A 22,789-nucleotide genomic window follows, 5' to 3' on the forward strand; every position below is an offset into this window, starting at 1 on the left:
AGTGGTTTTTGAGATTACTATTGTAACTGTTTTGGGTTAACAAACCACACCCATATGACAGTGAACTTAAGTGATCAATGTTATGTATGTTCTGACTGTTCCACCGACAGGCAATTCCCCCATCTCTCTACCTCTCTTCGGGCCTCCTTATTTCCTGAGACACAGTGATAATAAAATCAGGCCAATTAATAACCTTACAATGGGTTCTTAAGTGTTCGAGTGAAAGCAAGAGTCTCACGTCTCATTTTAAATAAAAATCTAGAAATGATCAAGCTTAGTAAGGAAGGCACATCAAAAGAAGAGATAGCAAAAGACAAGCCTCTTGTGCCAAACAATTAGCCAAGGTGGGAATGCCAAGAGTTCCTGAAGGAAATTCAAAGCGCTACTCTAGTGAACACAGGAACAATAAGAAAGCAAAACAGTCTTATTGCTGATATGGAGAAAGTTTTAGCGCTCTGGATAAAAGATCAAACCAGTCACAACATTTCCTTAAGCCAAAGCCTAATCCAGAGGAAGGCCCTAAACTCACTTTAATTCTATGAATGCTGAGAGAGGTGAGGAATCTACAGAAGAAAAACTTTGAGGCTAGCGGAGATTGGTTCATGAGGCTTAAGAAAACAAGCCACCTCCATAACATACAAGTGCAAGGTGAAGCAAAAGTGCTGATATAGAAGATGCAGCAAGTTTTCCAGAAGATATAGCTAATTCATGAAGGTGGCTATATTCAGCAACAGATTTGCAATGTAGATGAAATAGCCCTCTATTGGAAGAAGATGCCATCTAGGACTTATATAGTTAGAGAGGAGAAATCAATGCCTGGCTTCAAAGCACAGGCTGATTTTCTTGTTAGGGGCTAATGTAGCTGGTGACTTTAGGTTGAAACCAGTGTTTATTTACGTCTACAAATCCAAGGCCCCTAAGAATTAAGCTAAATCTATCAGGCCTGTATTCTATAAATAGAACAAAGCCTGAATGACAGCATGTCTGTCTACAACATGGTTTACTCAATTATGTTGAGACCACTGTTGAGACATACTGCTCCGGAAAAAAAATTCCTTTCAAACCATTATTGCTTACGGACAATGCACCTGGTCACCCAAGAGCTCTGATGGAGAGGTACAACGAGATTAATGTTGTTTTCATGCCTGCTAACATAACACCTATTCTGCAGCCCATGGATCAAGGATTCACTTCAACTTTTAAGTTCCAATTAGAATATTAAGAAAATACATTTTGTAAGTCTACAGCTGCCGTAGGTAATGATTCTCCTAATGGAACTGGGCCAAGTAAATTGAAAACCTGTTGGAAAGGATTCACAGTTCTAGATACCATTAAGAATATTGTTGATTTATGAGAAGAGGTCAAAAAATCAACATTCACGGGAGTTTGGAAAAAGGAGGTTCCAGCTCTCATGGATGAATGTGAGGAGTTCAAGACCTCAGTGGAAGAAGTCACTGCAGATGTGGTAGAAATATCTAGAGAATCAGAATTAGAAGTGGAGCCTGAAGATGTGACTAAACTGTTACAATAGGATGATGAAAATTTAGCAAATGAGGAGTCACTTCTCACGGATGACCAGAGACAGTGGTTGCCTGACATGGAATCTACTCCTGGTGGATGTGCTGTAAAGAAAGTTGAAAAATGCCAACAAAGGATTTAGAATATTCCGTAAACTTAGTTGATAAAACAGCAGCACGGTTTGAGAGAACTGACTCCCAATTTTTTGAGACAAGTTCTACTGTGGGTAGAATGTTATCAAACAGCATCACATGCTACAAAGAAACTGTTCATGAAATCCTTCAATGTGGCAAACTTCACTTACTGTGAGAAACTGCCACAGCCACCCTAAAATTCAGTGGCCACTATCCTCATCAGTCAAGCAGCCATCAGCATTGAGGCAGGACAGTCCCCAAGCAAAAGGATTACAACTCACTAAAAGCTCAGGTGGTTGGCATTTTTCAGCAATAAGCTCCTTTTTAAAAAAATTTTTTTAAGTTCATTTTTTTATTTTTGAGAGAGAGAACAAGCAAGGGAGGGGCAGAGAAAGAAAAGGAGGCACAGAATCCGAAGCAGGCTCCAGGCCCCGAGCTGTCAGCACAGAGCCTGACGCAGGGCTCGAACCCACAAACCTTGAGATCATGACCCAAGCAGAAGTCAGGCACCCAACCAACTGAGCCACTCAGGCGCCCCAGCAATAAAGTTTTTTTGAACTAAGGTATGTATATTGGTTTTTTTAGACATAATGCTATCCTACACTTAACAGAGTACAGTATAAAATAAACATAACTTTTATATGCCCTGGGAAACCAAAAAATTAATCTGACTTGCTTTATTGCAGTGGCCTAGAACCAAACCCACAGTATCTCCAAGGTACACCTATACCTTCTAGGATGCCCACAGAAGACAGCCCTCAGAGTCTAACCATATAGACCTCTGCCCCAAAACACACGATTTTCCAAGGCTCACTTATACCAGTCTGACTTACAATGTTCAAAAAGAATGGAAAGTCTTCTTGTTGCAATCACTGAAGTCAGGGGAAGCAATGAAAGCTCACCTTCAACCCCTAACCTCACACGAAAAGGCTGAGGTTTAAGGTCAAATTATCTCTACCTTGCTTCTCTATCTTCTACAATGACTGAATACCTTCACTTTGCCCTGCCCAATCCAGCAACATTTTAGAGAAACCGGACATAGGAAACTGTGGGTAAAGAGCTACCAGAGTGGGAGCAATCTGCTGATGAAAATTAGATCGCTGTCATTACTGTCAATCTAACTACATGTGTACAATTTGTTCAACTGTCTGAAGTGGCTAAATTACTGTATGTACTACACTCAAGTCTCAATTTTCTCTCAATCCCTCCCCACTGTACACACATACAAAAGTTTTAAAATTATGTTGGAGGTGAATAAAAGACTTCAATTAGATACTTTACACATGTGACACTCCTGTTTACTTCCCAATTTTAGAGGATAGTGCTCATAAAGAGAGTCTGAAAGATCACAGTGGTTTTGAGTCTCTATCTTCCAAGAAAAATTAAAAGGCACGAATATTTATAAAAAGCAGAATGATGAATAGCTGTTGGCTCCAAACTGCTCATCTATTACCTATGGGTTTTCTCCCCAGTTATAAGTACTCCATAGAAACACCAACCAAAGAAATGAATCAGCCTCTCTTAAAAAAAGACCAAGCTCCTAGCAGAGCAATCACATCTAAGGGATGTCATATCCTGTTTCTTTGGGTTAAAACAAGAGTGAAATGCTTCCCCTACACCCAGCTAAAGGACCCTGGATGGCCGCCAAAGGAAGGGCAAAGAGGTCCAGGGAAGCTGAGTCACTGCCTAGAGCTGTTGGATGTCAGGCAAGTGAGCAGGGTAAGAAACAAGGCTCCTCTACCTCACAAAAGTGATGTGCACCTGGCCCTCAGGAAGGCCTTTAAAGCAACAATAACTTTTTATTTTGCAATAATTATAAGCTCACAGAAAGTTAGAAAAATAATATAGGAGTACCATGTACCCTTTGTTCAGCTTCCCCCAATGGTAACATCTTACGTAACAACAGTATGCTAACAGAACCAAGAAAATAACAAAGGTACAATACTGTTAACTAGACTATAAGCCTTATTCAGACTTTATCAGCTTTTACATGTACACATTTGCTTATACGCACATGTGTATTATTCTACACAGTTTTATCTAATGTACACATTCATGTATCCACCAGAACAATCAGGCTACTGAACTATTCCACCACCACCAAACAACTCCATTGAGCTACCCCTTTATAAGCTGCACCTCATCCTCCCACCCATCCCTGTGCCCTGGCAACCACTAATTTTTTCTACATATCCATAATTCTGGCATTTGAGGAATATTATAAAGATGGACTCACACAGTCTGTAATCTTTTGAGATAGGTTTTTTTTTATCTGAACATAATGCACTTGAGATCTATCCAAGTTATCACACGTATCAATGGTTCATTTATTTTTTTTTAAGTCTATTTATTTTTTGAGAGAGAGAGATAGAGAACATGTGAAAGAGAGAGAGCACCCACATGGGAGAGGGGCAGAGAGAGATAATCACAAGTAGGCTCTATCCTGTCAGAGCGGAGCCTGAAGTGGGGCTTGAACTCACGAATTGTGAGACCATGACCTTAGTAGAAATCAAGAGTGAGATGCTTAAAAGACTGAGTCACCCAGGTGCCCCAATGGATCATTTATTTTTTTTTTAATTTTTTTTTCAACGTTTTTTATTTATTTTTGGGACAGAGAGAGACAGAGCATGAACGGGGGAGGGGTAGAGAGAGAGGGAGACACAGAATCGGAAACAGGCTCCAGGCTCTGAGCCATCAGCCCAGAGCCTGACGCGGGGCTCGAACTCACAGACCGCGAGATCGTGACCTGGCTGAAGTCGGACGCTTAACCGACTGCGCCACCCAGGTGCCCCTGGATCATTTATTTTTAATGCTGAGTAGCATTCCACTCTATAGGTATACAGTTTGCTTAACCATTTACCTGTTGAACATTTGAGATGTTTCCAGGTATTGGCTATTATGAATAAAATCACATGAATATTTGTATAAAGGCTTTTTAAAAAATGTTTACTTATTTTGAGAAAAAGACAGAGAGAGAGAGAGAGAGAGAGAGAGAGAGAATCCCAAGCAGGCTTGGCATTGCCAGTACAGAGCCCAATGTGGGGCTCAAACTCACAAACCATGACACCATGACCTAAGCTGAAATCAAGAATCAGATGCTTAACCAACCGAGGCAACCAGGTGCCCCTGTATAAAGGTTTTTTATATAAATTTAAGTTCTTATTCCTCCAGGATAAATGCCCACAAGCATAACTACTGGGTCATATGATAAGCATATGTTTGGTTTTATAAGAAACTGCCTGTTTTCCACAGTGACTGTACTATTTTACATTCTCACCAACAATGTGTGAAAGACCCGGTTTCTCCACATCCCCACTAGTATTTAATATTATCATCATTTTTGTTGTAGGTATTCTTATAGATGCATAGTGTTACCTCATTAAGGATTTAATTTGCATTTCTCCAAAATCTAATGACATTAAACATCTTCTCAAGTGCTTATCTGCCATCCACAAATCTTAGGTGAAATGTCTGTTCGTTTCCTTTGCTCATTCTCTAAATACGTTGTTGTTTTTACTGCTGAGCTTTTAGAGTTCTTTTCAGTCTAGATACAAGTCTTTAATCAGACAGTCTTTGCTTTGCACCAAACTTAAACATGCCAAATTCAAGGACTATAGTTTAGCTAACACCATTCTCCCAACACTACCCAAATTTCAGTTACTACAGATTTCAGCTAACTACAATTGCATCAACTACAAACTTTGCTGCTAGCTCTTCAGTCCACAAATCACTACATATAACATAAATGCTCATGATGATGAGTGGCTGATCACACTACTTCTTTCGAAGTATGACTGGTCACTGTGGATTCATTACTCAGTTCATACACAGATGTCAAGTGTGTAGTTGTAGGACTTCATCATCCTCTAATGATAAATCCATGTAACATTTCATAAAAACGGATAATCAAAAGAAAGAACTGGCCAACAAAGATCAAAGTGTAGCAAAGAAATAAATAGTGGTAATTCTGATAGTAAAATTCATATTGAACATATATGTAGTTACAGAATAAGTCATAATTTTTGCTTCAACTATCCAACATTTTTAAAACATAAGAGAAAGTCTATACTTTCTTCCCTTATTTTGATACATTTCGTTGTTCTTTTCTTCTTCCTGATGTTTCCAGTTTCTTTCTGCTATTATTTCCTTTCTATTTGGAGAATATTCTCTAGTCATTCTTTTAGGTAGGTCTGCTGGTTACAAATTCTTTTAATTTTCTTTTGTGCAAGAATGCCTTGATTTCTTTTTCACTCATGAGAATACTTTCATTGGGTATAAAATTCTAAGATTATAATTTTTTTTTCAGCACTTGAAAAATACTGTGCCACATAGTCTGGTCTCTGTGGTATCAAATGAAAAATGCACTGTCAATCATTGTTCCAGCAGTATATTGTTTCTAACCAGCTGCTTTCAACATTTTTTCTGTATTTCATTTTCAGGAGGTTGACTGTGAAGAGTCATGGTGTTGATTTCTCTGAGTTTATCCTACTGAAAATTCATTCAGTTTCAAGAATCCATTCATTTATGCTCTTGACCATATTTGGGGATTTTTCCATCTTTTTTTTTTTTTTAACTTTTTTTTAATGTTTATTTATTTTTGAGAGAGAGAGCGAGCTGGGAAGGGGCAGACAGAAAGGGAGACACAGAACCTGAAGCAGGCTCCAGGCACCAAGCTGTCAGCACAGAGCCCGACAAGGGGTTCAAACTCATGAACCGTGAGATCATGACCTGAGCCAAAGTCAGACGTTAACCAACCGAGCCACGTAGGCGCCTGCCCCATCTTTATTTCTTAGTTTATGTTTTCATTATTTTTCAGTATTCTTTCTCTTTTCCTAAGACTCCAACGGCAGAAATATTAGATCTTTTCTTATAATCACACAAGTCCCTAAGTCTCTGTTCACTGTTTTTCCTATTCATTTTCTCTGTTATTTAGACTTTTTAGTAATTTCTGTCAAGTTCATTGGTTCTTCTCTCTCTTCCCTATTCTGCTACTGAGCCCATTCAATGTTTTTAAACAATGTCGGTTGTATTTTTCCAGTTCTAAAAATTCCATTTGATTCTTTTTTACATCATCTAGTTCTTTGCTGAGGTTGTCATTTGTTTCAAGAGTTTTCACAATTGTTTGTTGAACCACTTTTATGTTAACTGCTTTGAAATCTTTGTAATTCAAAACTTCTGTGTCCTCTCACTTTTGGCATTTGTTAATTGTCTTTCCTAATTCAAGGTTTGATGTTCTTAGTTCTTGGTATGGTGAGGGTTGTTTTATTTTGTTTTTTTTTTTTTTTTTTTTTTTTATCCTGGACATTTAGGTATCAAGTTTTACAACTATGAAGCCTATTCAATCTTCTTTTTCAGCAGGCAGTTACAATGTTTACATTTAATATGCTGATTCTGTCCTTCTTGTATGGCTGTAACTGTAAGACAGTTTCGTTTCCAGACCCTTTACAGTGTTATTTTGGTCTGTTTCCTTTATGTGCTACCCAGAGGCTCATCCAAAAACCTGGCAGTGTTCCACAACTTAGTTCAGTTCTCAAATCTTCTGCTATGTTAATTCTGGTCAGTTTCTCATGTGGGTCACTAGAGACTTGCCCAGAACTTCATTTGTGAAATCCCTTTCTCCAGCTCCCTTTTCTCCAAAATCCTACCACCGGTTACTAGTTAGGAGGAAGAACAACGTCACCTGCTGCCAGTAGACACTCTACATTGGTCTTTCCTTAGCTTCTATATCACCTGGGTGGGGGAAGTGAAACACTTCTTCATTGCTGCTGGTCTGAGGGTGGAAGTTTGGGCTTATCACTTACCCTCACTGACACTGCCCCAGAATGGGGAGCAGAACGATGCCTCACACTATGTCAGTGCCACCAAGGAGAAGGTAGGACTATAGATTCTCCATTCACCACCACCTCTTAGACACCACCCCCCCCTCCATCTCTGCTCCCCCACCCTCCCACCTCTGCCAACACACACAATGGCATCACCTCAGCTCCAAGTGAAAAACCACCTTGGTAGTGTCAGGCAGGGGAAGACATTCAAGTACATTTCTTGGTGTCTCAAGACACCATCCCAACAGGAGAACCAGCCTGCTACTTCCATGTGGAGGGTGGGAAACCAGGCTCCTCACTTGGTGTCTGCAGGTAACACACCAGCACGAGAAGCAGCGAACAGTCTTCTACCACTGGGCAGAGGGGAGAAATTCCAGCTGTCTGTTCAATCATTGAATCCAGCTCTCTGTTCAATCTTGGTCAAGACAGCAGAGCAATGCATCACATCATCTCATTGCCATCGGTAGGGGGGGGTCTAAGTTCAGCCTCTCTGCTTGGCTTCTGCTGACACCATTCTGGTGGAGGAGTAAGAGTGCAGCCTGCTACCACCAAGTGGAAGATGGACATTCAAGTTCCTGATTCAACTTCCACTGGTACTAAGGGTGGGATGGGACATTTCCATTGTTTTTGGCTAAAGTAGCCAAAAGTACTGTCAAAAAGGGTTTTGTTCTATTTGGCTGCCCTTTTCCTAGTGATTTCTCTAGAAAGACCAGGTCTTCTTTAGGGCTTTTTCTATCTGTACCTGTTAGCATTTCCTGGGTGTGGGCTCCTCCAATACCCACTCTGAGATATACAAAGGGGGAAAAGAAAGCCCAAGGAACTCAGTGTTGTGTCATTCTTCCAGTTCTAAGGTCCCTAGCCAGTCTGCTTTCTTCTTCCCACCTTGTAGAGTCTTCTAATATTTGCTTTCAGTATTACGCCCAAGGTTTTTAGTTGTTCTTAGCAGGAGAAATAGTAAGAAATGAGTCTACTTTATCTTGTCCAGAATCAAAAGTCTGAGAAGGTCCCATTTTTAAGTGGAGCAATTTATAGCTACAGGTAAACAATAGCTGACATAATAAAATAAAGCATCAAGACATTTAGGGTAATGGAGGTATAAAGGGATCAGATTCGACAACAAAAGCCCAAATCTGTTTGGCCAGACAGAGCTTTTCCACAAAGCAAGGGATTCTGGGAAGGACTGATTCATTTAAATCTAAGGTACCAATATACATAATAGAATTGGTGCCCTTCCACCTAAAAAATCAAGTAAAAAAATTTCAATTGATAGTATTGGCACAATATTTGACAGTATTATTTTTATAAATAGCAAAAGCACCATAAAACCTGGGTTTAAAGACTGATAAACAAAAAGGATGATGCCATCTGTAGCCAGGAGCCTGAGATATGTCAGAAACTCCCCAACCTACTTCAAGTCAATTTATTTGCCAGTCCCAAGGGCACTGACAATAAACTGAGTCAATCTAGACAGGCTCCAAATGAAAGCAGGAGAAAAATCCTAGGACCCAGCACCTCAGTGAAGAAGCCAATAACCTACACTCCACAGAAGTGAAAAAGGAGTGTGGCAATTCTATCTTCAAACTGGCAGCTGACTTAAACCAGCTGGGACAGGGATCCTACATTTGGGTACTGGTATTGGAATCTTCTCTTGTTAGGGGAAAGGATTCTTTTCAGTTGGCAAAAACAGCAACTTAAAACTTAATCTCTTGCTTTTAAGTTAAAAAAAGAATATTTTCTTAATATTCATAGTTTTCTACACAAACTTTATCATGTGAAAGAATACCATTAAAAGAGAACAAAGAGAAGAGGGGTGCCTGGGTGGCTCGGTCAGTTAAGCGTTCAACTTCGGCCCACTTTGGCTCAGATCATGATCTTGACACTCGTGAGTTCGAGCCCCACATCAGGCTCTGGGGTTCACGCTGAGACCTGGGAGCCTGGAGCCTGCTTAGGATTCTGTGTCTCCCTGCCTCTCTGCCCTTCCCCCACTCACACTCTGTCTCTCTCTCTCTCTCTCTCTTGCTCAAAAATACGTTTTAAAAAAAAATTTAGGGGCTCCTGGGTGGCTGAGTCAGTTAAGCACCCAACTTCAGCTCAGGTCATGATCTTACACCTCATGAGTTAAAGCCCCACATCGGGCTCTGTGCTAACAGCTCAGAGCCTGGAGCGTGCTTCAGATTCTGTGTCTCATTCTCTCTCTGCCTGTCCCCCATTGTGCTCTCTCTGTCCTTCAAAAATAAATAAACATTAAAAAAAATTTTAATTAAAAAAAAGAGAACAAGAGAAGAGATGGGGTACAGTGGGTCTTCCACCCACAGAGAAGACATGGAACAGGGGCTGACTGCTTGTTACTGTCAGGCCCATATGGGGTCCATGGTGAAGGGATGGTGAGTGGGCATGAGCCCAACCCCTGGCCACAGGAAGGTCAATCTCGCTCAAGGCACCGAGGCACACAATGCTCACCTCTGCTGGCCTCAGGTTCACCAGTTAAGGGGATTTGCTTTTCCTCACCCTCCCAAACCCAGTTAATATATCTGTGGTGGAATGAAATTTTACCTGTCACCTTCCTACGCCCACTGCTGCTACTACTGCCATCCTGCTACTCATCTTCTCATACCATATACACTCTCCATGCTGGTAGATGTGACTTCACTAAGATGAGTGAAGACATGGAGACTTGGTCTGCATGTTAACACATCCTAATTAGGTCCTCCTTGACACCAAAAAAAGAAAAAGAAAAAAAAAAAAAAAAAAAGAAAAAGGCTGATTTGTCTCAGAACTGCTTAACTCAAAAGGATCTGAGGGACCTAAGGCTTCCTCCACTTAAGATAGAAGCTGTCAATAACCTGATGCTGCCCCTCCAAGATACGCCAGGATTCTGGGCCAGCAGCAGAGATGCAAACAAAGAAAAAGAGAATTATGAGGGTAAAAGGAAGAGAGAACTTGCAAAGGTCTCCAAAGTAGCCACTGGAGGAGCTTCTTTGAAGGAGAGAACTCAAATGGAAATATAAAAACTAATTTGTGACATTCTCTGGCTATCACATGAGTTCACAATCTATCTAAAGAGTAAGATTTCTTGCTGGTATAAGCCTGTACCCACAAGCCCTCCCAGACACTAGGGGCATAACCAAGGGACTACAATTCTGCCTCTTTCTCCTTCTCACTCCCTTAGTTTGTACACAAATTTAAAACTGGAGGAAATGTCAGCCATCCTCTTGTTTCCCACACCCCCCACCCCAGCCCCACCACCTTATTGTACATTTAAGGAACCTGAGGCCTGGAATAAGGAATACATTTGCTATGAGGCCTAGAAAAAGGGAATACATCTGTTACATGTTCAAAGGACAAGGATCAAGACTTCCTTCCCAGCCCGGCTCCTCCGTCCTTTAAGCTTTTGTCTAATCCAAGTGTAAGTAAGGAGGTCTGGGTTTTAATCTCTATTCTCCTCACTCTTGTCTGTGATAATGAAGAGTGCAACTATCTCTGCCGTGTGCCTCAATTTGTTGAGGCCCAAACATGTAATGTGAAGTTGGATCCTAAATAATGAAATGCTCCCAGTATTGGTATTTTTAAAAAATAGTCCAATAAGGATTACTTATTTGGCATTAACTGCACTTTATTTTACAATATTATGGGGCGCCTGGGTGGCTCAGTCAGTTGAGCGTCCAACTTCAGCTCAGGTCAGGATCTCGCAGTGAGTTCGAACCCTGTGTCGGGCTCTGTGCTGACAGCTTGGAGCCTGGAGCCTGCCTCGGATTCTGTGTCTCCCCCTCTCTCTGCCCCTCCCCTGCTCATGCTCAATCGCTATCTCTCAATAATGAATAAACTTTAAAAAATTTTTTTAAATTATTTTACAATATTATTATCATTACCCCATGTTTATTTTAAGAGCTTGTGGAAGAAGTGACTCCCTTCAAGGTCATCCTGTAGGCTTATACTAACTCCCTGGGAAGAATATCACATACCTTGTCTTCCTTTGAACTCTCCACTTCTGTCCCCTCCTTGAATTTTGCCAGTGCACTCTTGAGGTCCTGAGATGTGTAGGTGTTGGCGTTTATGTCCAGCCTGTCCAAAAAGAAGGTGAAAGTTAGAAAGGAGGCACCATTTTTCCCAAGAAAGAAACTTCACTAGGTGGCTGGTACTCCCAAACAAGGTAAGCCATGGCCAGCTCGAACTCAGAGTGCACTACCCTAGCTTTGCCTTCGGTCAGCCACAAGTCTAAGAGGTAATCTTACCTTAAAGCTAGAAGAAGAAATACAAAGCTGAAGAAGGGGTCATTTTATTAAAAAGGATGAAATGGCATGGGGCAGACAAAGGCCCACCATGGACAGACCACTCTCAGCCAGCTACTTAGGCAGAAATAAGTCTGGAATGTCTGTGCAGTGCTGTTCTGTCAGCATGTGCCAGGGCTGGACCTCCTGGAGGGCAGTGGGCACAGATAAGGGGAATAACATGCACCCAATTTATATTCTTCTAATAAACGGATCAATGGGGACCTGAACCCCCCCCATGCATGTCTGGTCTGATTTTACAAGGCAGCCTTTCTTCACAAAAACAGTTTCGATAAATTCACACCTTTAAAACCAACTCCTGGGCCCAGAGTTGATGCAGGAGGTATGTGCCAACCTGACAAAGGAATGGATTTGAAATATCAAGGACTAGAAGCAAAGCCAACCGTGTTCCACAGTCAGCCTCTAAGGAGAGGGAGGAAAGGAACCAATGTGGATGTAATCTCAGGAACCTGGCAAAGACTAGAGTGGCATCCTCCCAAAACCCCCTGGAGCTGATCGAAGCCACAACCATTCTTCTTAATTGGAGAGGAGGCATTCATGGGTTGGGGGGTGGACTTTACCACCAACAATGATTTTAGGTCAGTGAACAGAGAGATCAGACCAAGAGTGACATGGACAAAGGGAAGTGTGGAATGTAGTGTCTGTGCTTGACAAGACGGTTGGGGGGAGAGGGGTTAAGGATAACCCGGGAGATTACAGAGATGAGGAAGTAAGGGGTTACTGGACTACTCTGGGCAAGATAAGCACATCAGTCTAACAGTCAAGATCCTAACAGACCTCAGCTCTCATTAAAGGCATGTGCTTAGGGCTTTGCTCATTTCTCATTTCATCTTTGATTCATCTTAGAAACCCCCTAGAACTCTGAGAAAAACACTTGCCTTCTCTAAACCTCAATCCTCATAAACTAATAATCGCTAATAACTCCCATTTACTGAGCACTTAAGCATGTGTCAGTCACTGTTTTAATCCTTTAGAAGTAATATTTCATTCAAATGATTACCACAATCCTACAAGGTAGAGAAGAGAATCCCTCTCCCAGAAAAGCATCACCCACTGCCAGCAGCATGTAGATGCCACTGCCCTGCTCTTTACCCCTAAGAGAGAGCTAAGTATTTAGGGGCACAGCTTGAACAGATTATCACCTCCCTCCTCTAATACTTGGTCTGGACAAATCCCATCATGTCTCGTATCTCCATTTATTGCCTTAAATGCCACTCTTCCAGGCCACTCACCATCACTCATTTTAGCCCCTACTACACACACACAAGTGTGCACATGTGTGTCTGCACACACAGAAAACCATCTTCAGCTGGTATTTTCACTTCATTCTTCACTGAGAAAAATAGATGTTATCATCAAGAACTCCTTCATATTCCCCTCATGAGCTCTATACACTAACCTGCACCAAATCTAGATTCTCTGCTTTCCCTTCTAAGACCATGAATGACAGTGAACCTGCTCCTATTAAACCTAAGTTCCAGATCCCACTTTCCTTTGCAAAAGCTTTAACCCCCATCATTATACTGTTCCCTCTTGTCTGCATCATCAATTTCTCCCTTTGGTTGGATTATTCCCTTGAGTATATGAATACTCTTCTGACTAATTATGATCTCTAATTATCAAACCATTCCCCTGATCTCCTTCAGAGTAAAACTTTATGAATAGTCTTAACTCACTCTTCTCATCTTCATGACTGCTATTTACACTGCCATTTGCTCTAATCCAGATCGCTTTACCATTCCCTACTAATACTTCTCATCAAAATTACTAATAATTAACAACTGGATCCAATGGACTCTTCACTAATGTCATGTTCCTCAACCACTCAGCATCATTTACATAGTTCACCTCTCCCTCCTTGAAACACTCTTCTTTCTGGCTTCTTGTTACCACATTCTTATGTTTCTTCCCCTTCCTCTCTCCTTCCCTAACTCTTGTGCTGGTTCCTCATCTCCTACCTGAACCCTATATACTGGAATGCCTTGGAGTTCAATCCTAGACAATCTTCTCTACCTCTGCACTCTCCCCTAGTTCTTTATCCATTAGGCAATGATGCCCAAACTTATATCTTTGACCCAATCCTCTCCCCTGAGTGACAGCCAGACTCTTGTATAACTAACTGATAAATCTTAGATCTGGGATGTTTATCAGGCACCTCAAACTTATTACATCTAAAACATGGGTCTTGATGTTTCTCCCCATAAATCTGTTCCTCTCCCAATCTTTTCTATTTCAATAAACGGTACTTCTGAGCACCTAGTTGTGTCAAATCACAAAATGAGGCTTTATCTCAGATTCCACCACACCACCTTCCATCAACCCCTAAATCTAAATCTAAAGCAAGTCCTATTGGCACTACCCTCAAATTAAATCTCCAAACCCATCCGCTCTCCATCATGACACTCTAGACTCATTCACCAGTATGTCTACCTGATCTTCAGAAATGACATCCTAATTGTCTCTGTAATTCTTTTGTCCACTCTGAATCTATCCCCCATACACACAGCAAGTAGAGTGATCTTGCCAAAATTACATTAAACCACTCTCCCACACCAAATCCTCCACTGGCTTCCTATCACAATTCTAGTTAAATGAAGACTAGTCAACATGCATCTCAAAACTCCACATGATCTGGCTCCTCTTATCTCTCCCAAATCATCTATTAGTCTTCTTCCTTCGCCTACTCTCTAGTCACCCTAATCACTTTCTTGTTTCTCAACTTGATAAAGTCTTTCCTTGACAAAGCTAGGGACTCTTCTTGTTGCCTCTGCCTGAGATCCTCTAACCTTAAATGTATAAAATTAACTCTTTGTATGACTAAATCCCCATCATTCTTCAGGTCTAAGCTCAAGTATCACTTTAATGAGGTCTTCCAAACCATCCTATCTAAACTGGCCTTCCCGAGGGACTGACTGGTTTATTTCTTCCCTACTATTTACCACTATCTGTAATTACTTTATGTGCCTTTTTATTTTTCAGTTTATCTTCCTGCCATGTCCATAAGGCTGGTATCCTGTTTTGTTTAGTACTATATCTCCAATACCTAGCACATAGGCACTCAATAAGTCTTTTGTGAAATGAATGAATGGAGCAAGGAAATGGCCCTGTCTTTGGGCCACACCCTTAACTACAATGTCATACTGTACCATGGTAGATACTCAACCCAAGATGGGACAACCTGGATATACTCTGTCGGTCATCACTACAAAGAAGACAGTTGCTCCAGGGCAAAAAAAGAGATACAATGTTGAGATACTGACATGGGATATGGACTAAAACCAGGGGAGATAACAATGCCTAACACATAAATAGCAAGAGAACACCCTGCTGCTAGGAACCAAATATACCATGAAGTCTGGCAGTGCCAAGAGACGCCTCTGAAAGAAGTCAGAGTCAATGCCTTGTCCCAGGCTTTACAGTCCAGAGGCATTACAGCTCTAGGTAGCAGGATGTCTAGTCACACAGCCAGTAGGACTAGTGGAGAGATTGCCATGGATTAGTCTGAAAGGACTATCCCCATCTTTCCTTAGCCAGTGATACCTAAAACTCTGTGATCACCAATCTCTTTGACAATCTGATGGAAACCTGTGGGTGTTGTCCATCTTGTTCCCCAAATCAGAATAACGAGATATGCAAAATACTGTACCAACTGCAGAAATTAGCCCTGCACTTTGGCTTCTGTTCCCGTTCTAGTACCTAAGAGCCAGGAAGACACTGTGAAATGAATCAGGAAGAGCCTGAGGTGAGGTCCACCACAGGAAGAAGTCACCACCAAAGGCAGCCAGAGACTCACTGAGCTCAAGCAGTGAAACCTACACCACCTTGTCAATGCCTTTGGGTTGCTGTTCAGACAGGTTTGCCACTAGTAACAAATGCTGAGAAGGAAGAGGGTATGTCCAATATACCCTGGATACCACTCCAGAGCAGAACCCTCAGAAACATTTCAAAGGAGAAAAGTAAAGAGGGAAGAGAGAGGACAAATATCTCTCTTTTATGGTGCATCTATTACAGACCACATGAATGACTCTGCTTTCTATTCTAAAAAGACAGGAGCAACTGATAAAGCATTAAGTGTTCCCAGTAAAGACCTACGATCAGATACTAGAAAAATAACTTCCCACAGTATTAAAACCAACAAACAAAATATTCCAAATTAGTCAAGATCCTAATTCAATATCCTTAAACCAAGAATAAAGTAAGCTTTTTATTTAGAAAATGAGACTTGGCATAGATGTGAGGAAAGGCTTCCTGAAGTTCTCTGACACACTGAAATATGTGCATATATGTGTGCTAGGGAGAGACGGGGGTTGGCAGGGGTTACAACAATGAAATTTGATTATTTGATGGCTGTGAGAAATGAATTATCATATGGCCTTCAGATATAGGCCTATCAAGAGAGATGGGGGGGAAATAAAGATCCTTCTCAGTTTGGAGTGACAGTTAAGAGGTCAAATATCTTTCTTCTTTTTTTAAGTTTATTTATTTTGAGTGAGGGGGGAGAAAGACAGAATCCCAAGCAGGCTCTGCATCGGCAGTGTGGAGCCCGACACGGGGCTGGATCCCATAAACTGTGAGATCATGAGCAGAGCCAAAACCGAGAGTCGAATGCTCAAACAACTGGGCCACCCCTGAGGACAAATATTTTCATATATTATTACAATGTAGTCAAATTTTCTAACAGTAAAAACTGCCTAAATTGGAACAGGCTGCTCTGTGGGATTGTGGGTGCCACATAACCGAAAGTGCATATGGACAGGCTAAATAACCTTTTGTTGAGTACATCAAGGAAAACACTCAGGTAAATACTCAGTCTCTAAACTCCCTTTCTACCTTATATCTAACTGCAAAATATTGTTAAAATAATGAAAATTCAAGGATTAACATTAGCCTTGCTCAATCCATTATTTGTTATCAATACTTACATGTATTAGAACAGGGGCAGCAAACTGCGTTATGACCCCATAATATTTTAGGCTTTGTGGGCCTTACTGACAGCAACTGTCCCAACTACTCAACCCTGCCGGATTAGCAGAAAAGTGGCCATAGATCATACATAAATGAATAAGCACAGCTGTGTTCCAATAAAACTTTACTTATGGACATTAAAATCTCTAAGAGTCATGAAATATCATTCTTTTACTTTTCCATCCATTAAAAAATGATAAAAACAACTTACCCTGTAGGCTGTACAAAGACATGTAGCAGTACCAATATGGCCCACAGATCACAATTTGCTGTCCCTGTCTTAGAAACCTCATAACTGGTATTTATAACTGTTGAAATTACCCAATTCTAGCAGCCCCTGTTAACCCCATGCCTCCTCCTCCTTCCTCATGTAAAAAAGAACATGCAAATAAAACTTGTTATTTCAAGGCAAAGAACAGAAAAACAGGGACAAATTGTCCTAAATCAAATAATCTTACCTGGTTATTAAAAGTAAGGCAAACTCTTAACATTGGAGAACTTTTATACTATAAGAAAGCCTGTTTTAATACGGACTAACAAGAGGAAAAGTTAGTCTGAATTAAAGACTTTAAAATGCAATTTTATTGTTCACCAAGGAAGTATTACTGCAAAGCAGAAGGCCTAACAGGACTGTTTTAATGAATAGATGACTCATCTGTAATCAGCGCATTAATTGTTGGGATTCAAATGGGTGCTCTTAAAGTACTGGGAAAAATAGCTTCATTTTTAAAGCAGGTTAAGCATTCCCCCTACAGCCTTTTCTGAAGTATCAATTTGCTTTGCAAACTATTTCTTTCCAAAGATCTACAAGTAAACTTCCACAAAACCCTGACAGATTTATCACAAATTCTACGCTACGAAATTTCAAAATTTTTTAAAAGCCACATGAATTTGGGTAAGAAACATTACATTGTCATTACTTTCACAGTATTACAAAATCAGTGCTGTCCGCCTCCCAGTCCCTAGGGTTGTTACCATACCTTTTGCCTTTTTTCAATGCTTTCAAATTACTTTGGAACTTGTCCTCTTCTTGGAGTTTCACTTCTCTTGCCCCAGTCTGGAGATTCAGCCGTACATGGGATCCTACAGGGACAGCCTGACCTAAAAACCAAGAACAAAGAGGGCTCGTAAGGTATATGGTCCTTGAAGGGACACTGCAATGGAAAGGCTGGGTAACAAGCCAACAGGATTTATTAATTCATGAAGACCAGACCCTGCTGTGTTCCATTACCTGAATCCATCCATCTAACACACATATACCACACACATATCAAATTAAGGTAATGAGGCAAATGGGCAAGGGCTTCTATACTTCAAAGCAAAGACCAAAAACCCCAGTTAGAACCTACATCTTTAAGCTAATCTGTTTTCTTTAAACTGAGCTATAATAAGCCTTTTTGTTATGGGCAGGTGAATGGTAAATACCTAGTCACCCTTAAGGATATGGCCACATACTGCATCTTCCAAGACATCCTCCTTACCTCTCCCCTGACAGTCCCAGAAAACTCCAGAGAGCTTGCTGTTCCAGCAAGCTTACACCTCACCATCCTGCTCTCTTTATAATCAGGCTCCTTCTATAAGGCTCTCTCCTTGATGAGCACAGGGACTATATCTCCTATTTTATTTCCCAAGACCCTAGGCCAGGGCTTATTGGAAGGCAGGAAGACAGAGCAAGTCAAGGAGGTAAGGACTGGAATCAAAAGAAACTAAAAACCTATGCCCACCCATCTCAGGAGAGTTGATCAACTACCTGAAAAAACAATATGAATGGACGGGCTACTCATACACATTGTACAAAATTACTCAAAGATAGGTGAAAAGGAGATAAAGGCACTACAAAAAAGAGAACTACAGGCCAATATCTGATGGACACAAACGCAAACATTTTTTGTTTTGTTTTAAAGGTGGAGTTCAGGAATCTACATTTAAAAAAAATTTTTTTTAGACAGAGTGAGAGTGAGAACACGCTAGCAGGGGAGAGGGGCAAAAGAAGAGAGAGAAAGAATCATAAGCAGGCTCCACACTCAGTGTGGAGTCTGACACAAGGCTCAATCCCACAACCCTGGGATCATGACCAGAGCTGAAATCAAGTTGGACGCTCAACCTACTGAGCCACCCAGGCACCCCCAAAAATTTTTCACAAAATATTAGCAAACCAAATCCAACAATTTTTTTTTATTTTTTTAAAGTTTATTTATTTATTTTGAGAGAGAGAGAGAGAGAGAGAGAGAGAGAGAGAAGATAGAGCTGTCAGCACAGAGCCTGATGCAGGGCTAGAACCCATGAACCATGAGACCATGACCAGAGCCAAAATCAAGAGTCAGACGCTTAAATGACTGAGCCACCGAGGCACCACGAAATCCAACAATACATTAAAAAAATCATTCACCATGATCAAGTGTGATTTATTCCTGGGATACAAGGGTGATTTCATATTTGCAAATCAATCAACATGATATGTCACATCAACAAAAGAAAGCATAAAAACCATATGCTCATTTAAGAGATGCAAAAAAACCTTGACAAAGCAAAACATCCATTCATGATAAAAACACTCAACAAAGTAGGTTTAGGAGAACATACCTTAGCATTATAAATGCCATCTATGAAAAACCCATAGAGAGCATCATACTCAATGGGAAAAACCTGAGAGCTTTTCTCCTAAGATCAGGAACAAGACAAGAATATCCACTCTTGCCACTTTTATTCAACATTGTACTGGAAGTCCGAGCCACAGCAATTAGATAAGAAAAAGAAAAAAAAGGCATCCAAATCAGTAAGGAAGAAGTAAAATTTCTATTTGCAGATGACATGATACTATATACAGAAAACCCTAAAGACTACACCAAAAAATGACTAGAAATGATAAATGAATTCAGTAAAGTCATAGGATACAAAATCAATATATAGAAATCTGATGTATTTCTATACTAATACTATATATTAGTATATATACTATATACTAATAATGAAGTAGCAGAAAGAGAAATTAAGAAAACATTCCCATTCACAATTATACAAAAAATAATAAAAATATCTAGGAATAAATTTAACCAAGGAGGTGAAAGACCTATACTCTAAGAACTGTAATACATAAATGCAAAGATACTCCATGGTCATGGATTGTGAGAACAAATATTATTAAACTGCATACTACTCAAAGCAATTTACACATTTACTACAATCCCTAACAAAACACCAACAGTATTTTTCACAGAACTACAATAAATAATCCTAAAATTTTTATGGAACCACAAAGACTCCAAATAGCCAAGGCAATCCTGAAAAATAAGAACAAAACTGGATGTATCATAATACCAGATTTCAAGATCTACTACAAAACTGTAGTAATCGAAACAGTATAGTACCAGCACAAAATAAGACACATAGATTAATGGAATAGTGAGTTCAGAGATAAACCTACAATTACATGTTCAATTAATCTACAACAAAGGAGGAAAAAAAATGCAATGGCAAAAAAAAAAAAAAGCCTCTTCAACAAAAGGTGATGTGAATACTGGACAGCTACAAGTAAGAGAATGAAACTGGACACTTTCTTACACCATACACAGAAATAAATTCAAAATGAATTAAGGACCTAAGTGTGAGACCTGAAACCATAAAAATCCTAGAAGAAAGCACAGGCAGCAATTTTCTGACATCAACTATAGCAACATTTTTCTAGATATGTCTCCTGAGGCAAGGGAAACAGAAGTAAATTATTGGGATTACATCAAAATAAAAAGCTTCTGCACAATGAAGGAAACCATCAACAAAACAAAATGACAACCTACTGAATGGGAGAAGGTATCTGCAAGTGATACATCTGATAAGAGGTTAGTATCCAAAATATATAAAGATCTTATACAACCCAACACCAAAAAACCAATCCAATTGAAAAATGGGCAGAAGACATGAACAGACATTTCACGAAAGAAGACATACAGACGGCCAAAAGACTCATGAAAAGATGCTCAACATCACTCATCATCAGGGAGATGCAAATCAAAACCACAATGAGAGATCACCTCACACCTGTCAAAATGGCTAAATCAAAAACACAAGAAACAACTATTGGTAAGGATACGGAGAAAAATGCACCTCATACACTACTAGTGGAAATGCAAAGCGGTAACCCCTGCACCAAGAGAAAACAGTACGGAAGTTTCTCAAAAATTAACAATACAATTACCATATAATACAAAAATTCCACTATTGGGTATTTCCACAAAGAATACAAAAACCCTAATTTGAAAAGACATATGCATCCCTATGTTTACTGCAGCATTATTTACAATAGCCAAAATATGAAAATAATCTGAGTGTCTACCAACAGATGAATGGATAAAAAAGATGCGGTATAGAGGCACTTGGGTGGCTCAGTAAGTTAAGCATCTGACTTCAGTTCAGATCATGATGTCACAGTTTGTGAGTTCGAGCCCTGCATCAGGCTCCCTGCTAACCGCGAGGAGACTGCTTGGGATTCCCTCTTTCCCTCTCTCTCTGCCCCTCCCCCACTCATTCTCCCTCTCTCCTTCTCTCCCACCCCTCAAAAAAAACTTTAAAAAATGTGGTGTATATATACAATAGAATATTACTAAGATACAGAAAAGAATGAAATCTTTCGATTTGCAACAACATGGATGGATCTAGAGGGTATAACACTAGGTGAAATAAAGCAGTCAGAGAAAGACAAATACCATAGGCTTTTACTCATATGTGCAACTTAAGAAAAAAAACAAGCAGAAGACCAAAAAACAGACTCTGACAACAAACTCAGGGTTACCAGAGGGGGTTGGGTGGGATGATGGGCAAAATATGTGCAAGGGATTAAGAGTACACTTATCATGATGAGCACTGAGTAAATATATAGAATTGCTGAATCACTATATTGTATACCTCAGAGTAATATAACACTGTATATTATTTATGCTGGAAATACGAATTTTTTAAAAGGTTGGTTAAAAATAAAGTGTGCAAGATCACATACTACATGTGGAATGTTACATTTATCCATTCATTCATACAACTGACATTTACCAAGCAGCTACTATCTCCCAGGCCACTATGGTAGATTCTAAAATTACAAAAAGGAATATTAATGGCCACAGGGATAGAAAATTTTAGGGAAAGCATTCTTCAAGATACTGGAAACCTAGAAGAAATGGTGCTCTGACACCTCAACTTCGACTCTCCTTTCTCCTGGCAGATGATGGCATGGCCTTGCTGATGCTGAATTTGATTCAACGATCCAAAAAGGATGACAATCTAAAAAAATTCCTTTAAGGGAAGCATATAGCACAAGTTCTTTCAGAATGATCAGGTAAACCTGAAGTATAAAAGGCTAATGATATAGCAAGAATTCAAGTTTTCTCCATTCTGGCAGAACCACAGTGAACTCCACCAACCACTGTGCTTCCATCAGATAACGAAGGAGCCAGGGAAACACCATGCCAAGACATTCTGTTCTATTCCTGCTGCCCCACTTCAATAGGAGTTTCCGTATATTTGTTTAAAAAAATTAATGGGAACTTAAGTACATGAGTGTATGCGCATAATGATTTCTTGCTAACCTTAAAACCATCCAAAATGCTTCAAGGTTAAAACAAATATATCCAAAGTAGAGTGGGGAAAACTTTCTCTGGGGAGGCTTCTTGAATAATGTTAAACCGGGGGTTAAACGAGGCAAAAAGTGAGACCCAGACTGGGAAAACAGGGAATCCAAAATAGATGGAGCTGTGTGTGCAAAGACTCAGACACACAAACTGACAGGCTACATTCAGGAGGCCAGGAACAAAAGAAGCAGGGAGGATTGAAAAGGCTGTGAAGGCAGCCAAAGAGAAGATGAGGCCAATTAGTGGCAAGAACAACAAGGAACTAGCAACTTCTATCCTATTCCTACGATCATGGGGTATGAAATAACTTTGTAGCATTAATCTCTCAATGTTTGGAGGGGAGAGGGTGTCTCACCTGGAGAAATTCCAAAATGATGAAACAACAGAAAATCTTCCTGGGCAGAAGGTTAAAGCAGATCATCCTTGATAATCCCTTTACATCACCA

At 40.2% G+C, this 22,789-nt stretch overlaps 1 protein-coding gene across 12 annotated transcripts in view; it reads right to left on the reverse strand.

Annotated features, from left to right (window-relative positions):
- Positions 1-22,789, reverse strand: part of SIL1 (SIL1 nucleotide exchange factor) — a 288,393-nt gene that overhangs the window by 80,735 nt on the left and 184,869 nt on the right. For all 12 annotated transcript variants that reach the window (XM_042984965.1, XM_042984974.1, XM_042984941.1 and 9 more), the window contains 2 exons: positions 17,709-17,829; positions 11,437-11,536 (listed from right to left, as the gene is read on the reverse strand). In XM_042984965.1, coding sequence (XP_042840899.1) covers positions 11,437-11,536; positions 17,709-17,829 — 221 coding nt within the window. The remainder of the gene's footprint in view (positions 1-11,436; positions 11,537-17,708; positions 17,830-22,789) is intronic.

Source organism: Panthera tigris, chromosome A1 (assembly GCF_018350195.1).
Source record: "Panthera tigris isolate Pti1 chromosome A1, P.tigris_Pti1_mat1.1, whole genome shotgun sequence".
Lineage (NCBI taxonomy): Eukaryota > Metazoa > Chordata > Mammalia > Carnivora > Felidae > Panthera > Panthera tigris.